Below are 20,492 nucleotides of genomic sequence, written 5' to 3'. Positions count from 1 at the left end.
GCTCCTTATCTTCTCCATGTTCACCATTAAAGTGATAGCTCACCCAAACATGAAAATTCTGTCATCATTTACATCATTGCCTATTGTCATTTCAAACCTCTATGACTTTCTTTCTTTTGGAGAACACATAAAGAAGATCTTTTGAAGAAAGTTGGAAACAGAACACCGCTGGCCCCCATTCACTTCTATTTGCAAGTAACTATGCAAGTGAATGAGGGCCAGTTGACAGCCTTCTTAAAATGAACTTCTTTGCATTCTGCTGAAGAAAGTCATACCGGTTTGAAATGACAAGAGGGTGAGTACATGATGACAGATATTTTAAATTTGGGTAAACTACTTTAAAGCTTTATCATATGAACAGGAGAGTTCTGTGTTTGACCCTTAACAGGTGCTGCCACTTTAGTCAGGGTCAGAGGTCATGATGTGAAGCAATTCTTGTGACCTTCATGAAATGTGTAACCTTGTTTCACTGATGTTGCGGAACTACTGATCTCAGCAGGGGACTCTCTGCATGCCTGCAGTCTGGACTGATCACACCAGAGACTGTCTGCATACCCGCAGCTGTGATTGATCACATCATTGACAGCACTGTTGTCGTCCTGTTAAAATTCATTGTGTCAAGAAGCTTAATGTTACTTAACAATGTGAGTTGTGTCCTTAAATCAATAAGTCTGTTGGTCTTACGAAATCATTCCAACTAACAAGAGATTTCTGGAGATGGAACATAACATCTGACTTAACTAACCTTTGGCTTTTTAAAAATCCTGAGCAAACTATCTCGCTCCTGCTTCTCCATGTTCCTATTGGAAAAAACAAAACAAAATCTTGAATTACTTTCGTGGAGTTTTGAGGTTAATATCCCAAATATGAGGATGTCAAACAAAGTCTTAAGGGAGACAACAGATCAAATATCTATCTTCATATATTTTATTTGATCATTACAGACAAACTTCCATAATGTGAATCTATGATGCACAAACAGATTGTAACAAAGATTTCAAAAACATAAAATCAAAATGACCACACTATTACCCTGCAGAACCAGTTGCAAACACGAAAAAAAAATCTGCAATAACAGCAACGGAGTGACAATATGAAACATTAACAATTTAAATTCAGCAGATGAATTCTTACCAACCAATTATACAGAAAATATGCATTACGTCTTTCAACTCTGAAAAAAAAAACTACTTCTTTAGCCACATATTGACAAACTTCAGCTGGTTCAATCCAGACAACGTCGAACAGAATAACCACAGAATGAACAAAACAACAAATTCTCTTTTTAGTATTTTCTTGCATTCGGCACCACAAGCTCTCAGCATTTACGCAAACGACAAGCCTGCATATTCATTGGTCCATTTTTTGCATCATAACTTCTTATTTTCTTTTGGTTTAAGTGATTAATCACTTAATGTTACTTGACTACTTGAACTTTTTGACAGCTAAATTACACCACTTTAAATCATTTACAATGTGATGGTTCTATATATTATATATATATATATATCTCTGGCTAAATCAATTCAGTGTATTTTATAATATTATGGAAAAAATATCCTTGTATTATGCCAAAATAATATATATTTGAAAATAATTTGTGATATATCAGTAAACGCTTGCTATTTACCAACTTATAATAAAAGATAATAGGTTTTTGTTTAATGGAAGCACTTGATAATAGTACTGAAGACCTGAATCAAAAATGAATAAGGCTTAAACCACAGATTCCGGTTTGCAGACAAACACAATCACTAAATCAGAATTAAACGGCTATAAACTGGTACGAAGGTGTGCAACACAGTCCAACCCAAAAACACTCAACTTTGCATCCTGTTGAGTCCTATTAAAGGCAGGTAGAAACAAGCATTAAAGCAAGACAAACCATTACGACAGGGCAAAGAACGCGACAAGGCGTTCATTTGTAGAATGGACTACGATTTTTTTATCAGTATTTTTCGAACAATTCAAAAGCTTTTATTCAGTTTTTTGCAGTACAACAGCATAGTATTTCCCTTCTCTCATTTTATACTGAATGTCATTCTTATATGTGCATATACGTGTGCTAGGTCAGGCTTGGAGTGAAGGTAAGGTGTTGAGCGTGTGCGCGTGAACTCAAGGAATTACTCAAGGAGGTTACTCAACGTATAAATCAGGCAAAGCCTAAAACATTCCACGCATGCCGTCATTCCAAATCAAACGTGCTGTTTATATTCCCTCACGATTCCCTCCAGTCCTCCCGTTACATTACATCATAATACCTGAAAGTCATTGTTTGCATTAGACATCTTATATCATCATCTTGATTACATCATAACACCTTTATCCCCATTATCTTATAACACAAAGGCGAACTATGTTACATCTATAACATCTAACACCAAATACATCACCTGTCCTCGGACCATCACGTCTGACTGATGTGATATCACAACACTTTTCGATTTTTCCCTTCTTGCATATTTGCATGTGCCAACATTTCTGTCGCAAACACCGACACTAAAGTCCCACAAAGTATGAGAATGGGAACGTAAGGTGGAAATGAAGAGCGTTTATGGCTTTTAGGGCAGTGTTTTGCTCAGTTTGCTCTGGTCTAGTGTGCGTCTCTTTAGTGTTTGTCTTTAAGCTGGTTTTTGTGCGCTTGTGCAATCAGAGCGTCTGCGTCCACAGCCCGTTCAAAAAAGCGAACAACAGACGGTTCGTTGAGGAGGGACGCCAGAACCTGCTCAAAAGAAAAACTCCAGTCTCCGTCTCTGACAGCACTGGGCGAAGTGGGCGTGTCTGTGGGCGTGTCCAAGGCGGGGCTGCTGGTTCCGGTAGGACTGCTGGTGGGGGTAGAAGGGCGTGAGGTTGAGTTAGGGGTAATGTCTGAGTGAGACGGGGCAGTTTCGTGCTGACTGAACGGAGGCTCGCGAGTGTTTTCGGCGGGTATGTCAGCGCTGATGGGTGTTGTGGGGGAGACCTCGGGCTCCTGAGCTGTGCTTTGGGAGCTGGCGGGTGTACTTTGAGTTGTTTTTTGCAGGCTGCTCTCCTGTAGCTTGCGTCCCACCTCCTCCATGCGCAACAAGAGGCTGGTAACTCGTGCCACGGCGCGATATAAGCTCTCCTCTTCCTCGTCACCGTGAAACACGCCGTATAGAGTTTTCGTCAGACCGATAAACTGCACCTTTAAACAGATTGAAATATTATTTTGGTGTCAGGACAAAGACAAGGAGGATGCTTTTTTTACAACAATGAACTGCTTCCTGTATATGATGAATGTCATGTGTGTGTGTACCTGGTTAATTCTGGGCAGATCTTTAATATTCTCTTCCCTGCGCTGCAAGTCTTCCTGCCACTGTTTCAGATATTCCTGCAGGTCGACTTTAGCGCGACCTGAGGGGTGAAATATATCCGGTTTTTACCTCAACACATTAACGATAAAGAGAATATGACTTTGATAAAAGGGTTTAAATACTTCACCTTTCTCCGGACATTTCCTGATCACTCCATCCTCTGTCAAGTCTACACGGATGAGAGGACAATGTAAGAAAAAACTATCGCATGCTCAGACATATACGTAAATATCAGCGCTGTCAAACGATTAAGCGTGATTAATCGCATCCAGAATAAAAGTTTGTGTTTACATGGTATATGTCGGTATACTGTGCATGTTAATTTTGTATTTATGAACGCATAAACATAAATGCATATATTTAAGAAAACTATCAAATATAACAATTAATAAACATTTATTTAGAATTATTAATTAATACACAAGTATGTGTATGTTTTGTGTTTATAAATATAAAATGAAAATGCACAGCACACAAACACAAACACAAACCTTTATTGTAGATGCCATTTATCGCCAATTATCGTTTGACAGCACTATTAAATATAGACACATATAGATGCTATACGTGCACTAAGCTTGTCAGGCTTCACTATACAACACAAAAAACGAGTGAAAACACACAAACAACACGAAACCAATCAATGACACAAAAGGTACTGAAAGAATAGAGAAAGGAAAGAATAAGTGAATATAAGGAGCCACAGAGAGAGAAAGCTGACCAGAAAGACGAGTGGAGAAAGAGTGATCTTCGGCCGGAGGAATGAATGTAGACGACTTTAAAATCGTATGTTCTTGTGTTCCTATAGAAAGACACAAAACACCCAGACATGCAAAAACACAGTTTCTATTTAAATAAATGTAGATATATGAACATCTGACATGACATGTTAATTGTAGGGATGTACTCGACTACGGATTTACATAGTCAGATCAGAATTATCACGTTTTGCCTACAGTCGACTCATAGTGGAACCGCACGCTTGTGTGTGTGTGTTCAGGCGTGCATGTGGGAACAACACCAGGTGGTTATAACAAGGGCACAGCGCAAAGTGCAGCACAACATTGATGCACCAAAAAACAATCAAACATTAATTTACAGAATTAGTTTAGTACGGAATATACATTTATAATAATTTAAAATACGAAATCAATAATTCAAGTCACAATAATGTGCAAAATAAATGTGTTTAGGAAAAATGTCTGAAATGCAGAGGAACATATATTCAAAACACAAGCCACAAATACTCAAATTAATGGACAGTTTCATTTAAAATCACGACCAGATCTCGCCTCAAAACTATTTTCAAAACTACTCGATAATAATGAATTCTTTTTTACAAATGGACCAATGAACTACCAATAAAGTTACTTTGTTTACCGCATGTGAAGGAGGAATGCAATCTTACCAAAAACAGTCAATAAGTCGCTGCACTTATTTCGGTATCCAACCCTCAAAATGTCCCATTTGTAATAAATACTCATAAATAATATTTTTGGCAACGCACTGCGTGCCCATCTGCTCAACTGTGAGATTGGAAGTCGAATCACGCTCCTCCTATCGAAGCAACAAATCTTCGACTATTGGGGGTAAGCCCTAGTAAATTGACTCAACTTTCCTATCAAGATTTGGCAGGTTCAAAAAAGGGTATCATAAAAATAAAAAATCTGGGCTTGTAATGCAAAGGTTCAAATTTATATATTTGATTAACTATGTAGCGTTTTTCACAATTTCCATTGTTGCAAAGCAGCTTAACATGCACAAAAAAATATCACATGAATAAATAAAATGTAATTTGCTTTTAGAAACTTCATCGGAGCATTAAAACCCAAGCTGCTCTAGGAAAATGTATTTTTGAGTTTCTTTAGATATATTTGGATTTACAAATAAATAATAGGCAGATGCTCAGATTTTTAAGAAAAAGTTGTCGAGAAGGTGGACCGTGTATAACACAGGGTTATAGAAAGATTAGATACACAGATTTTAAAGGCTTGCAGAAGTGTCAGATACAGAAAGATGAACTACAATAAAACTATACAATTTTATCCATTAAAATAATTTAAACTACTTTCACAACATTTAAGTTATAACCCATTGCATTTTTACCTGACTGAAGATGCAGTTTGAACAGAAACTTCAGCTTTTCTGTGAACGATCTGTTGTATAAGATATCTGCAATACACATAGACGCACTTTTGAATGAATCTGACAGGAAGTAAAGCAATATGCACTGTACAGAGGTGAAAGATCAAAGGGCGGTAATTTCAGGTCAGGATTAGGTTGCTCTTACCCAGACCGCATATTAATTCTTTGAAGTTCACCAGTCCGTCTCCGTTCTCATCCAGAATATGAAAGGCAGATCGTGTCAACGAGCGCACATGTGTGTCTGTGGTCCACGGCTGCAGCAGGTTAAACAGACTGCTAAACTGGGACTGATCCAGTTGGTACTGATCCAGATATGGCAGGCTGGGGTCATGGTTGTGTAGGACTGGACTAGACACTGACCAGTAGCAGCTTACAAAGTGTTGCCTCTGTAAAACAAATGTATCTCTTGTTATAGCGTGTGCTTTCATACATGACAGGAATTGACAGTATTCTGATACTAAAAAGCAGCGGTTTGTAATAGCGTAACTTACCTTAAAAAGCATGTACAGTTCATCCAGCTGAGCAGCACTGCATTTTACATCTTGAGCAACAACACGTAGCTGCAGAAAATAAAACCGAAAGGAGAAAATATTTTTATTTACTTATGTCTAATTACTTTCCATTACATAAAACTAGGTATACTAAAAATGATTTGATGAAATGTATTGAAATGACAGCATGAAGTTCTTTATTAAAACTTTTCTAACATTTTAAGGGTGGGTTGCACGAGCAAGCATTCAAGTAAATAGAGCTAATCTCGGGTTTGTTGATCATAGTTTTATTTGAATTAAAATTGCATTGCACCACGTAATTTTAAACAGAGATAAACAAATAGGGGATTAAAACTTTAACCTTTATTTAAACCATCATATGAGATTCATTTTGGCTGCCACAGCAACAGTGTCAGACTGTCATGTGAAAAGGAAATAAACAGCTTGTGCATGTGAAAGAAATGTAACGTTGTACTATTTAAAAAACCTTTTTTAAACCTCTCTCTGGATAATTTGATGATCAGTCTGACCGTCCATAAACACATTTCACAAGCCTTCAGAGGTATGACAGCGTACAAATATGACAGTTGAGCCGCATCATTATCCTTCAGGTCATGCTATCGATTATTTTAGTAATCGAGTATTCTACGGATTTTCCATCGATTCTTTGGGTATTCGGATAATAAATACTTAAAGAGCAATACTAAAAATACAAGAGAAATAAGACAGGTCTCTTAAAATGAACAACTAATTTGTTTACTTTTTAGAAAAAATATAATATTATTGCTAAAATTGCATACATTAATATCTGTGAAAAGTTGACCCATTTAATACATAACATTGCCATATTACATTCAAAATGCAATATAATACAAATGTATTAATATCAACATTAATAAAAATAGAAAGAATAATTTCAAAGGTTAATAACTAACTTCAGCTTATGCATGATCCATTTAGTTTATCAAAATTAGTTTTAGTTTCTTTTATATTACTATTAAATAGTAATATATTTTTCCACATAAAATACACTTATTTTTTAGTATGTCTGTTTCTTCACTCAAACAATAAAATGTTCATGAAATAAGACAAATTCCCGAGCATCACGCGTGCAGCACGTTAAACTGTGCAGTTCATTCAATCAGACATGCAGAACGGACAGATGGCATGTGTAAATAACAGGATTCGGCATCCACTCGTCCGAAAAAGATTCCTCCATGATTTTTTGTATTCGAACTACTCGAGTAAATCGTGGAAATCGTTTCAGCCCTTGACTAGACAAAAGAAAGAAGGACACAGTACGGGAAGCACAAGGTTTATTAAATAAACCTCGATTTAATCTAGATTTAAGACTAATCCTTGTTGGTTTAACCCAGCCTAAAACTTTTTTCACTAAAAATGACGAATATTTAAAAAATAAGGCAGAGAATGCAAATTAAAAACAAATGTAGCATTAAAAATGAAATTGTTTTGTACTTACAACATTTTGTTTTGTTGTGTCTTCAAGGGTCTGAATGACATACAGCTTGTTTCTTTTCCGCATGTTTTCAACTTCCTCTGTCCGGATGTCTCCATATTTCTAAAACAGAAAGGGTTTATTAGATCATTTCACCCCAGAACTTCCTCTAGCAGATGCTTTCCTTGGTTTCATGCACCTGTCCAGTTTGTCCTTTTTTATTGCACACCCCACCATAAAATCTGTCACTATGACGACAGGTGATAGATGTTTAAACATTAACAAATACCTTATTATATAGATATAATGACAGACAGATGTGTTCAAACTTTACCTCATATGCCTCTTTGATAAGATCACTTATGTCCACCTTTTGTATTGATTTGTCATTGGCTGTTGCAGACGCCTGCTGCACGGTAGCTGGAAGGGGACTGTCTTTATTTGTGACATTGTCAAAAAACCTGAAAGTCAAAAGCACGAACACAATAGCTCCTAATGCAATTTTGTCATTTTTCACCATTTAACAGCTGCTTGTTATCCAAACAGATTTTGCGATCCCATATTTTCTGAATGACAGATCTAGCTCAAGCATGTGGGATGTTCTAATCACCTGTTGAGGATGGTGACAGCTTCTGCGTCGTCATGGCAACACAGCAGGTTGTCCATATTGTAGTCGAGGACAGCAAGGCCGAGTTGAAGTATGGCTTTGATTCCGTCGTAAAAGAAACAGTCCACCACATTCACCGCGCTCTCTATTGGCAGCACACTTATGAAGAGTGTCAGGAACCATGACAACGACACCGATGAGAAGAACGAAAGATCTGTCATGTGCTCGGTCAGCTGGGTTAGGTGCTCACGGATCAGCTCCTCGAACACGGCCTGGTCCACCAGCGCTCCTGCAAAAAGACACACACAGGCATGAATAATACTGTAAACATACAAATGATAAAAGACACGCTTATTAAAGTAAAGTTATTATAGGTAAAGTTTGCTCCAAATGCTCCTACCTATATTGAAACATGTTAGACTGGTTAAACCAAAATAAGCACAAGTTTGAAAGCCAAATCATTTCTATAACCCACATCTTAAAGTAGCTTCACGTAAAACCATACAGTAATGCACTCACAGTCAATGACACTTAATGTCTTAATGTTTGTCTTCACAGGGTATATACAAGAAAGCTGGAGCTGAATGTAATACTTATTAATACCTTTTTAAGACTCTTTTTCATTTTTTATTTATGGGACCCTGGACAACAAAACTAGTCGTCCAGACATTGGTCAATGACCGATCTAAACTGATTTATCAACTGAATACTTTTTAAGACCCCTGCTTTAAGCCTTCAGTGAGCAAATCGAGGAGGACTGTTAGCTAAATAAATCAACTTCACATTTTTCAATAATTTACCTATGAATTTTTTTCGTCTTTCTTTCTTCTTCTGAACTTGGATTTAACAAATAAACGAAACCCCTTATCTATGAAATGAAAACTTACAGTTGTAGAGGTCAATTCCAGTTATTATAATCCACTGATTCAATATTATTTTATTTGTGAAGTGGAAAATGAAGTACTTCCATTAGAAGACAATACAGGCCTCACAGGTAAGAGGTTTTCATAAACTCTCTGGCAAACCTACCGATGATTCTGCGGTTGAAGTAATCTGGGAGCATTCGTTCACACACAGCCACCAGCAGCCAGAAAGCCTCTTCCTCTTTAGCATACAGCAACAGCACTGACGTCAAGATATTCATCGCCTAGAAAGATAAACGTACGGAAAGTGTTAAATAAACCACATTTTAAATACTTTTGTGTGAGGAACCAACGGAAATCCTCTAAATGTCATTCAGCATTCTGAACATTGAAACACTGCCAGGACTTCTGGAGAAAGATAGTTCACTCACGAATGCAAATTCTTTGTTTCATTCACTCATCCTCATGTCATTTCAACCTGTATGACTTTCTGTCTTCTGCAGAACACAAAAGAAGATATTTTAAAGAGCGATGGTTACCGAGCAACACTGGACCCAAAAAGAGTTTGAATGACATGAGGGTGAATAAATGATGCAGGGCTCTAGACTGCCACTAAATGGTCGCGTTTTGCGAGTATTTTTCCTGCGAGTGCGACAAGTTTTTCTTAATGTGCATTGTCCGACTGCCAAACTGATCAATACATAATTTTTGCTTAATGCGCAGAAATGTTATATTGCGCAAGCAGCGCATTCCCTCACTCCTTTTCGTCTCCCCTCCTAACCATTCACTTATCCAACAGTGCCCCCGCCCCCAAAGACGTAGCCTTACATGCGGGGGTGTAAGAGGTGCACTTAATGCTATGATTAAGTGGAAGGACCTCAATCTTGCAACTGAAATAAATATGCAGAAAACAAGAATTTCCCCGGATAAGGTACAAAACAGCAAACATATGGAAATGTGTTGCATATATCGTATGCATGTGAAGCTAATGCAGGCAAATACTGCAAAGCATACAAAACGTTATACATCACATTAAATACTATTTATTTGTAAGCCAAACGTGTATCAATGCTGCTTTCACAAAGAATAATCCCTAAAATGCAAAACCGAGTTCTCTTTTCACACCTTCTTTCTCTGAAACGGACATGAAAACACAAATTACATCAAAATTCTCATATTAGCGAGACATTTTGTAAAGGTAGTCCGTTTCGTGAACAAACAGTTGGGAAACAAAAGGCATGTATATTACAGTGTAGCACGCGAGCTCTTAAAGGGGCAGCAGCATAATAAAGATCTGTTTATAATGTTCATCAAACAACAAAGGACGGGCCCAATAACATTCATTGATATTAAAGGAATTTTTTTCTTTAATATGAGTTGTTCACAACAAATAAAGGAAGACAGTACCTTTAAGAACGATGTGCTTTAAATATGGTTAAGTATAGAAAAAGAGTTTACATATACAATCAAATTATTTCAATCATAATCATATTAATTTCTAATTGATTTACTTATGTATCAAACATATTTTAATTAAGTTTTAGTGATTTCAGCTTTTTTCTTACCTCACCCCACTACTCTGGTCCTACCAAATTAATGGCTGGTGCCACCTCTCTCAAGTGTAAGTCTAGAGCCCTGAAATGATGACATTTTCGGGTGAACTATCACTTTAATGTGGATCTGAAACAATATGAGTTAAGGACAGAATTTCCATTTCTCTGTAAACCCTATTTTGTTTTATTTAGATTTGTCAGGATCGCTCTCAAACAGTCACCATATCACTAATAGGCTCACTTTGCATATTTTCTATATTTGAATCTAAAAGCCTAAACAAAGTGTTATGATAACAAAACCATCATTTATATTCTAATTATAATTAGCTTTATAAATCGTAAATTGCATAAAAAGTGTATGTGTTTGTACCTGGCAGTAACCGATTTTAGGGTTTCGGTGCGCATAGGCAGTCAAGACTCGGCGCAGGGCCGAGATTCCTGTGTCGCTCTGGAATGCTGGGTGCTCAGGAAGAGAGCGATGCAGATCTCGCTCAATCTCATCACATGCCAGAGAGCTGCTGCCCATACACTCCTCCAGCAGCCGGCCGTAGTACCCGGGGTTAGAGGTCATGTCATGTACAGCACCTGTAAACACACAATTATAAAACGTGGAAGCGAAACACACATACTTGCATCCAGAATGACACACACACCTGAGAAGAGCATCCACAGTTCTCCTCGCAGTGTCTCTGGAACTCCTCGCACAATGAGATCACGGGTTTTTTTGGTGCAGAACATTCCAGTTCCACGACCGTATTCAGCAAAGTGGATCTGCCATGACTGCTCCTTCATCCGCTCCTTCAGCTGTCAATCATATGTTACATAGCCAACGATGAGCTCCATTCAAACTAGCTATAACCGGACATTCTTGATATTTATAAATCCACATTTTATTGGAATGATAGGGTAAGGTACCATTTTGGGGTCAAGGTTTTCGGCATTGTGCGGATGAAAGACATTCATGAGCGCTTCAGTGCTCACGGCTTGACTCTGCCCCACCATCACACCCTCCTCATCCTCACAGAGACACACACGCAACCAAACATACAATGAGTCACTGAAAGAGCTTTGATTTGCATCCCAAATCATAGCTTACAACTGCATTTTATTTAAAGAGCTTGAGGTGTTAGGTATTTTACATTTGATATTTTCACAAACGCACAACTTGATTTTTGTATACGGGAGGTTTTCAGAGAGAAGATGAAATACCTGACTCATAAAGGAATGCTGGGGGCTTCCCGCCGTCCCACACTTCCTGCGGATTGTGGCGGCAAGGCGTTCATAATCTCGTACTTCTGAAAATCGCAAAGCTCTCTTGCCACGCATACACATAGTCAAAGCACGAGTACTGCGATCCGGCAGCTCTACACTAAATACCTGCAGGTATACAAAAAAAAAACATCACAACTTCATCTTTCAGCTGCTCCCTTTCTATAAAACCCATTATAGTGGACATGTACACTAAATAAACCCATAATATACACAGTTGTATAGTTTCAAATTGTGTTATTTAATATATTTGATTTTACTACTGAAACAATGGAATAGTTTACCCAGTTATGTCATGAATTACTCACCCAGTTGTTCCGAACCTTTATAAATGTCTTTATTTGGTTGAACACAATGAAAGATATTCGGAAAAATGTTTGCAACTGAAATATCTGGGGCACCATTGACTACCATTGTAGAAAAAATCTGGGTTCTGTTAAACACACATAAAATATATTTTGAAGAATTTAGGGAAACAAACAGTTCTGGGGCTACCACAGAAATCTCAGTTGCTAACATTCTTCAAAATATCTTTCTTTGAAATTTATACAGGTTTGGAACAATTTGGAACAAAGGAGTAATTCATGACAGAAATGTCATTTTTGGATGGAGTATCCCTTTAACATTGTTACTTCTGTTTCTCATGCAGGTGGACACACTTCTGCGAAAACACGGACCTCCCATAAAGGTATGATGAGATGACACTGTGACCCGTCCTGACTGGCGAAGCACAGATAGTTCTCGGACACGCAGATTTTTCCAAGAACGTTCATGTGGCCGAATGGAATCCAGAGAAAACTCTCGTACACTTCGCAGAGGTTTTCTTCCTGAGGCAACCGGAAAAATGATCGGAATGACTGGTTCCGCGCATGTTTTTCTAAAGCCCTGCAAAAATGACAGGAAGAAGCAATATCCAGTAAGAAACAATGCAAACCACAAACGCTATAACGTACATTCGATTTACAGATTTAAAAAAATATGGTACGTTCCACAGATCACATTCACCTCTGTGTGATGTGTAGAGGGTTGGACAGTGGATGCTCTGCATGAAACATTTCCTTGTCGAAGAACCGTACAACTGCGTAGTCGGCCAGCTGCTGCATGATCAAGTACGTCTGCTGGAGTCGCATGAACATCGAGAAGAAATGATCCTCTCCACGCACACGCACGCGGATGCTCTCTGCCAGCAACACGTTTGACGTGCGTTCCAGTCGGCTCACCTCATCCCAGGGAAACACCAGTTTTACTAAAAAAATTATGCATCGATTGGGAGAGATTGTTAGGTGTGAATCATATATTGAATCATTGCAGCCAACTAAAATGGGATCATGTCCAAGTGAACTGTAAAGCTAAACGGTATAAATCCGCGGTCAAACTTGAATTTTCCCTCCATTGACTTCCATTCATACACATGACAGACCGGAAACGCATGCCCGTGCGGAAATATTTTGCTGCGTAGCAAAGTTCAAGTTTGGTGAACTATGACCTGCGAATTCATGAGACCAATAGAAGATCAAAACGTCATTGCATTCCAAAATGGAGGAATCGCTCATTGTAGCAGTGTCGCATCATCCCGTTTTGTACAACACAACATTAAAAGATTACAAAAAACGAATAAAAAGAGAAGCGGCTTGGTTTGCGGTGGCAGTAGAAGGAGGAGCGGATGATAAAGTTTAAACAGTGAAACGTGTAATTTTATGTGATTGTGCGTGTATGTACTTGATCAACTGTTCCCGCCCATTTCCGCAGCACCATCCGAACGAATTCTGCATGCGCCAATTCAAGTGTGACCGCCGCTTAAGTCTACAAAGATGTTGCAAGAACTCACAATATCTAGGTGTTATGTGTCTGTCTAAAGTCAAGCACTCCGTGGTGTATAAAGGGTTCATTTTGGAAACAACATTTGGACTATCGTAAAACGTAGTGAAAGAATTAGTCACTGGCGTGTGCAACTTTCAAACATGAGGCAAGGAAAAATGTGACTTTGCACATGTAAAGCAGTACTGAAACAGAGACTGAGGCAGTCCAGTGTGTGTGCTTCTGTGAATGAGTGTTTAACTAACCTTCATTTCCCAGCATATAAGAGTAAAAACACAGGAAGTTAGTGCTGAGGTAGATCCAGCCCTGGTTTGGGACTCGTCCTCTCCAGTAGCTGCAGGAGTAATACGTCACTAGCTTTTCTCTTTGAGGCAAACCAAACAGACGCTCAAAACGTAGCACTACCTCCCGGAACCGTTCTGGATCCTCCTCGTCACATGCGGATTTGCCCTCTTCTGCTATCAGACCCTGCGGAAACCAAAGACTCATTTATGAGACAATAAAGAAGCACTGTTATTATCCGCTTTTAAATGTTATCGGGTCAAAACCGCAAATTTCTATTAATTTTAGATGAGTTTATTGGCAAAAACTTAAAAACATCATGATATTCATCCAGCTCATATAAATTAAACTTCAAGTAATGTTTTACAATATACATTAAACAATAATAATAAGAGTGTAAATTATTATATGCATAACGGGTAGTGTGTCGTTTCCATAACAACATGCGAGGGAGGCGATTGGTCGAGCAGGATCAAGCTCGAATAATAAAATGGCAGCCGAAACGCCAGTTGGAGCATAGTTTTGTATAAATGCAAGTTGAACTTTCTCTTTCAATAACTTTCGATTGCATTTCTATCGAGAAATTGGTATAAAAGTTCTTTAATATGTGATTAGTTATTGCAAATACGCTCTCTGTTTATAATTCAGACAGACTTCCGTTACACTGCCTATGTGCTTCTTTGGGCTTCCTTTTTGCACAGACACAGACTCTGAAGTCATGGCGTTCGGTTGCGATTTGTAACCAAACGCGGCTAGCGTTTTTTTAACTAAAAAACGCTTTTGTCAATATGCCCATGGGTAGACAAGCAAAAGACGCAAGATGTAAACGGCCACTAAGTGATTCGTACATGGCATGGTAATAAAACATTCAGAGCTTTACTGAAAACATTCGGGGCTTCAGCCCCCTAGCCCATCCCTAGCGCCGCCACCGCTTGTGATTATGACTTTGTTTTGGGATACATGTGCGTTTAGCTTGTAAACACAATCTATTTAACATAACATGAACATAACATATGTTTTTGAAACTGGCGAAGCTGGAAATGTAATGAAAACAGGGGTGTTACCAGTGTGACTGCAGAGCAGCCAGCCTGAATCGCCTAAGGGAATTTAGACAAAAACATCATACTGCTACTGGAAGGAATACTTTTAATAAAATCTTAAATAGGCAAAAACACAAAACACTCAACAACTCTGCACAAGTGCCTGATTGATCTCTCACCCTTATCTTTCCCTGGACAAAGCTGGTGATGTCATCACCAGAGTCAAACACCGAGAGAGTTCTGATGATGTTCTGCTGCAGCCAGTCCCAATGCTGTGAGATCTCCTCTAATGATGCTCCTGAACACAGAAAAACATCATCTACACAAGTCTGAGCTAAAGCTTTCACACACTCAATAACACAGTGTACAGAGGTTCTCTCTCACCGCAGGCGATGTTCCAGTACACCTGAGAGTCGGGCGTCTGGTGCAAAATGCGGAACGGGGCCACTTTGGCTGTGGAGTCGAAAACGGTGTCTAAAGTGCCAACCAACAAGCCTAAAATAAATAAACAATTAGATTGAATAAGAATTTCTCTTATCATAAATTAGCTGTATTGCATTGAACCAAAAAGGGCTGTTCCACGATTAATCGCATGCAGATTAAAAGTTTGTATTTACATAATATATGTCTGTGCACTGTGCAAATACATTTTGTATTTATACAGACATACACATTCGTATATATATATTTAAGAGAAATATAAAAATGAATAAATGTAGGGCTGTCGAACGATTAATTGCAATTGATCGCATTCAGAATAAAAGTCTGTGTTTACACAATATATGTCAGTGTCCTGTGCACATGAATTTTGATTTTATAAACACAAAAACATACACATATGTATTTGGTAAATATTATACTACGCATTTATTTATATATACACCAATAATTAAAATGATATACAAATCTTTTATCAAGTATATGCATGTATTTGTATGTGTTTGTGAGTAAACATTAATACGCACAGTACACAGACATGTATTACGCAAACAAAAACTTTTATTCTGGATGCGATTTATGCGATTAATCGTTTGATAGCCCAAAATAAATGTTTATATTAGTGGTGGGCATAGATTCATTTTTTTAATCTAGATTAATCTAGATTAATTCCAAGATTAATCTAGATTAATCTAGATTAAAACGGCTCATTTGAATTCTGCCGAAGGCATTCAGAATATGTGTGCTACCCAAATAATGACTAAAAGTAAGTCTTTGAGAACGGGTTTCTCAAGCCAGGTGGCGCATTAGACCAGGGGCTCATCTCCTGTTTCCAAAATGCATCACAAACTGCTTGAGAAAGCTGTTCTACTATGGTAATTGGTGATGAAAATTAAATTATGTTCAATAAGATGTACTTGTGTTTACTTCCGCATTAGCTAAGGGATGATTTGCGTTTAGGTGGTACTTGAGACTGGAAGAGCTCCTACAGTACATTTACATTTAGTCATTTAGCAGACGCTTTTATCCAAAGCGACTTGCAAAGAGTGAGGGAACAACAAGCAATATGTCATACAGGAGCCATAATACATTAGATCTCAATACAAAGTTACTGGTTTCAACTAAAGCTAGACCACTACCTGTTGAGAGAAAGTTTTTTTTTAAACCAATTCCGCATTGCACAAGGTGCAAACAACCTTAGTCTTGTCGATGTTTCTATTGGGAAGCTTCTTAAAAATGAATATTCCCTGAAGCAAACCCGGCAGCTTCATAGCTGCATCCATGTTAGCACGTCACGTTTGATGCGGTAATTTCACAGTAACGTTATGTTGTGTTCAGACCAAACGCGAATGGCGTGTCAAGCGTGAGTGATTTATATGTTAATGCAAAGAGCCAATAGACCTACTTGCTGCGCGAATCGCGCGAATGAAGCCCTGGTTATGAGATGATGAGGCGGCTTCTGCTTCCGCGAATGACGTGAATCACGCGAGTTGAAAAATCTCGTTCTCGCCCCGTACAGTGCAGTTAAGCTGGTATACATCCGCGCTAAAATATCAAGGTGAAAGTCATCATAGCTTGCGTAGTATAGACCCAGCTCCCAACCCAACTTTGAGAATGTATTAACGGCGACATTTTTTTTATCGCCGTTAACGGCCCACCACTAGTTTATATCTAACTTAAATTACATAAATATTAATATTTACATGCAGACATTGTGTTTATGAATATGAGATAAATATGCACAGTGCACAGATATATATTATGTAAACACAAACTTTTATTCTGGATGCGATTAACCATAATTGTAAATTTACAGCAAACAGTGTACAGTGTAGTATTTTCAGTTTTAGATGAGATACTTATTTAGGCCCGGTTTCACAGACACGGCTAAGCTTGAACCAGGGCTATGCCTTAGTTGAATTAAGATATTTATGTCGCTTCTATAAAAATACATTAAAGGTCTGCATCTTGAGACAAAAAAATGGCACTGATATATTTTTTAAGATATTTCTGGACAAGTTATAATCAGTTTAGACAGGTCAAACATTCATCTTAGACTGTGACTAGCCTGAAGCCTTGTCTGTAAAATCGGGCCTATATTCACTAGTGTACAAGGCAATTGTTTCAAATGAGGATTTTGTTTGCCCTTGATTGCATTTTTTAATTGTCACAAAAAATGACTTTTGTCTAATCTCATTTTGTTTACCAGCTCGAAGTGTTTGACATCTCTCCTTCCTCTCTGCTATAGGCAGCAGTTCTTATATACAGTATATCGCCACAGAAAGCTGTTGTTGGTGTAACGTGGCCCTCAGACATGAAGCACAAGTTGCCATGGTGATGAACTCCAAAGCAAAAGTGAGTCAGTTACCAGTATACAGCCCATAATTATCTTACTAACAAGCATCATTTAAACCGTGGGCCATTCTATGACAATGGGACACAAACCAGCCATTTGAGCTTTCGCTGGTGACCCAACACCAGCAAAAACTATTTTTATCCAAACAATGCCATTGAATCTCTAATCGAATCCTTTAGTCTTCACACATGTGGACTTATCCTTAAAACGCTTCTTTAACTGCATGATCTGTGTTTCAACAGCACTACTCCATATCGTAAAGCAGCATGGTGCCTTTAACGTTTATGTTTTTGATCTGCACCATTGTAATAACTACGGCACTGTTAAAACCAATAGAAACCATCACAGAAACCAGAAACCTAAGTGATGTAATGGCCATAGTGGGAATCGTATTGGTTTTATATTGGAACCTGTAATGGTCTCTGATCTCAGCTGATAATGTATTGGGTTTTATTGGTGGGATATTATCTGGTAGACAGGAACCAAGAGAACACAGTTCTCCTCAAAATTCACCTCAAAATCAAAATTGAGTTATTTTTTAACACTTTTTAAGACCGCCCGGCGTCTTCGGAGCACAAAAAAAAGATATTTTAAGGGACATCCGAGAGATCCGAGAGATTTCCAGGCCTCCTCATAGACATCATCAAGGTTATGTTGTAGTCAAGGTACAGAAAAGTACTAAAGACATCGTTAAATTGGTCCATCCGATCATAGTGGTTCAACTTGATTTTTTGAAGCGACAAGAATGCGTTGTGCGAAAACAAACCAAAATAACAACTTTAATTGATATATTCTCAAACCGAATGCACATACGTCGAAGGGGTCTGGTGAACGTGCACCATAGACTGACCAGACAGGAGAGATTGCCCATGCTGCAAGACATAGGAGAACCTATTGATCGAAGTCGTTATTTTGGTTTGTTTTTTTGCACATGAAGGTATGTGAGCGGATGTACCAATTTAACAATGTCTTTAGTAATTTTCTGGACCTTGACAACAACTGTAACCATGATGTCTATGAGGAGGATTGGCAATCTCTCGGATGTCACCTAAAATATCTTTTTTTTGTGTTCCGAAGATGCCCAGAGCTCTTAAAACATGTTAAATGTCATGTGGTTGAGTAAAAAATAATTGAATTTTGATTTTGAGGTGAACTTTCCCTTTAAATCTATCCATGTGTAAAAAAAACTGTGTAAAGGATTTTTTTAATGGTAAATCGTCTTCAACGGGGACTTCATTGTGCAGTTAATTGATTAATTGATTGATAAACCTCGTCACTGCTCATAACTTGTTATGCAATTATTTGGGCCTAAATGTATTGTGCACATATACGGTTTCAGTATAAGAACACACCACAAGGCCTCCTAAAATGGACTATGACCTATGAGACTGAAGCAGGTTTACTTTGCTGATAAGATCATTTCTAAATCACAATTATAACCAATGAGTCTTTCTTTCAGTGTGCCTAGTGTTATAAGATATCCGGCATGTCAACATAACGAATTCGCTTGAAACCTCTCCGTCGTGACATCACGCCGTGACGCAATCACCGCTGTCAAAAAGAAGGGAGGAAGTTCAGACTAACCCAAATAACCTCTGCATTAAACCCGAGGTTTACAGTTCAGACTCTAACTAACTACAACATCTGAAGGAATGTTAAATATCACGCAGACGGACAGTTTACCGCAGTGGTGACGTCAATGATGAAATAAGAATATCCCCCCGCGAGTCCAAAAACATCGAAACTTAAAAACAAACCAACACCATATCTGCAGGTTTACACGAATCCTTAACCTGTTGCAAAAGCACATGAAATCCAAACTAAAGCTAACAGTTTGAAAAAATTAATTGAGGTGTGTTTAAAAAAAGAGAGTTACACAGAAAAGACCGTCAGAGCTGTATACGGTGACCTTTATTACAAAAGCGGAGCCTGTCAAGTTAATCGCCTGCACACGGATGTCGGCGCGTGCCCGGTACCTGTCAATCCTCCGCTGTCCTCTCCGTATCCGCGTCTGCGCTGCAGCACAAAGTAATCGTTGGATTTTTCCGTCACCCATAATTTCAGCGCGTTTTTCAGGAGCACTTCTTCGGGTTTGAGCCACATGCTGCCGTCTGTTTTCAGGGATACGTGTCCTCTCGCATGACACTGCGAACATCTCAAGCGCATACACCCATAGCCCGATCGTTGTTTGCTCTTGCTTGCAACGCTTTTCCCACGTCGACAGAAACTGAGCCAAAGCAGCTTCTGCGTTGGGATTGTAGTCTTCCACATCTGCCCCGGTGAGCGGAGTAAGGCTATGCGCTGAGAAAAGCAGACTACACTTCCCACAATTCTCACGCCGCCTCGTGACTGTTGCGAATTTTTTAAAGGGACAGGAGGCGCGTACTGTGCAGAAAACACTGCATTTAACGTTACACGCTGCACAGTGTAAATGTATCGTTTATGATTTGGAGTACTATGGGGGACGGATTTGGAAATAACCCTAAAAATAAAAGATGGTCAAGCCACAGATACCATAACATTTTCTGTAAAAAACGAGTTCTTCAAATAGTGCCAGAAGCGTCACTAGCTTGTTTCATATCATTCATGCTGAATATGGGCTGGTGTTAAAGAGGTTACTATGACCAAGTCACTTTTTTCATATCAAGTTAGTAGGCCAATAAGTATTTAATATGAACAAATGTAGTGATTTTGTCGATCTCAAAGATAGACCACACTCCTAGGGTGGATCGAAGGTGTATTATGAGTGCATGTAGTGCAAACACAAACTACAGAGACGATCATCTGACGTCACAAAGAACAGGTATACACACTCATGCATACACAGCCATATCTAAGA

General features: G+C 38.5%; 1 protein-coding gene across 2 annotated transcripts; it reads right to left on the bottom strand.

Moving 5' to 3' along the window:
- Positions 1-904: 904 nt before the first annotated feature.
- tbc1d8b (TBC1 domain family member 8B) lies at positions 905-19,894 on the bottom strand. Of its 2 annotated transcripts, XM_056745152.1 has the most exons (21): positions 19,630-19,894; positions 15,244-15,354; positions 15,039-15,157; positions 13,783-14,005; positions 12,725-12,965; positions 12,397-12,604; positions 11,660-11,827; positions 11,366-11,467; positions 11,104-11,254; positions 10,821-11,035; positions 9,064-9,181; positions 8,038-8,323; positions 7,762-7,888; positions 7,452-7,550; positions 5,972-6,040; positions 5,626-5,866; positions 5,442-5,507; positions 4,057-4,137; positions 3,463-3,504; positions 3,278-3,375; positions 905-3,166 (listed from the first exon to the last, which is right to left on the bottom strand). In XM_056745152.1, the coding sequence occupies exons 1-21, from the start codon at positions 19,817-19,819 to the stop codon at positions 2,609-2,611; spliced, it is 3,513 nt and encodes a 1,170-aa protein (XP_056601130.1). In that variant the 5' UTR covers positions 19,820-19,894; the 3' UTR covers positions 905-2,608. The 2 variants fall into 2 exon arrangements, with proteins under 2 accessions (XP_056601130.1, XP_056601131.1); XM_056745153.1 differs by lacking the exon at positions 4,057-4,137 and having other exon boundaries at positions 19,630-19,893.
- Between the last annotated feature and the right edge of the window lie 598 nt (positions 19,895-20,492).

The sequence above is a fragment of the Triplophysa dalaica genome, chromosome 4, assembly GCF_015846415.1.
Source record: "Triplophysa dalaica isolate WHDGS20190420 chromosome 4, ASM1584641v1, whole genome shotgun sequence".
NCBI classification, from domain to species: domain Eukaryota; kingdom Metazoa; phylum Chordata; class Actinopteri; order Cypriniformes; family Nemacheilidae; genus Triplophysa; species Triplophysa dalaica.
This window is presented reverse-complemented; position numbering and strand designations above follow the sequence as displayed.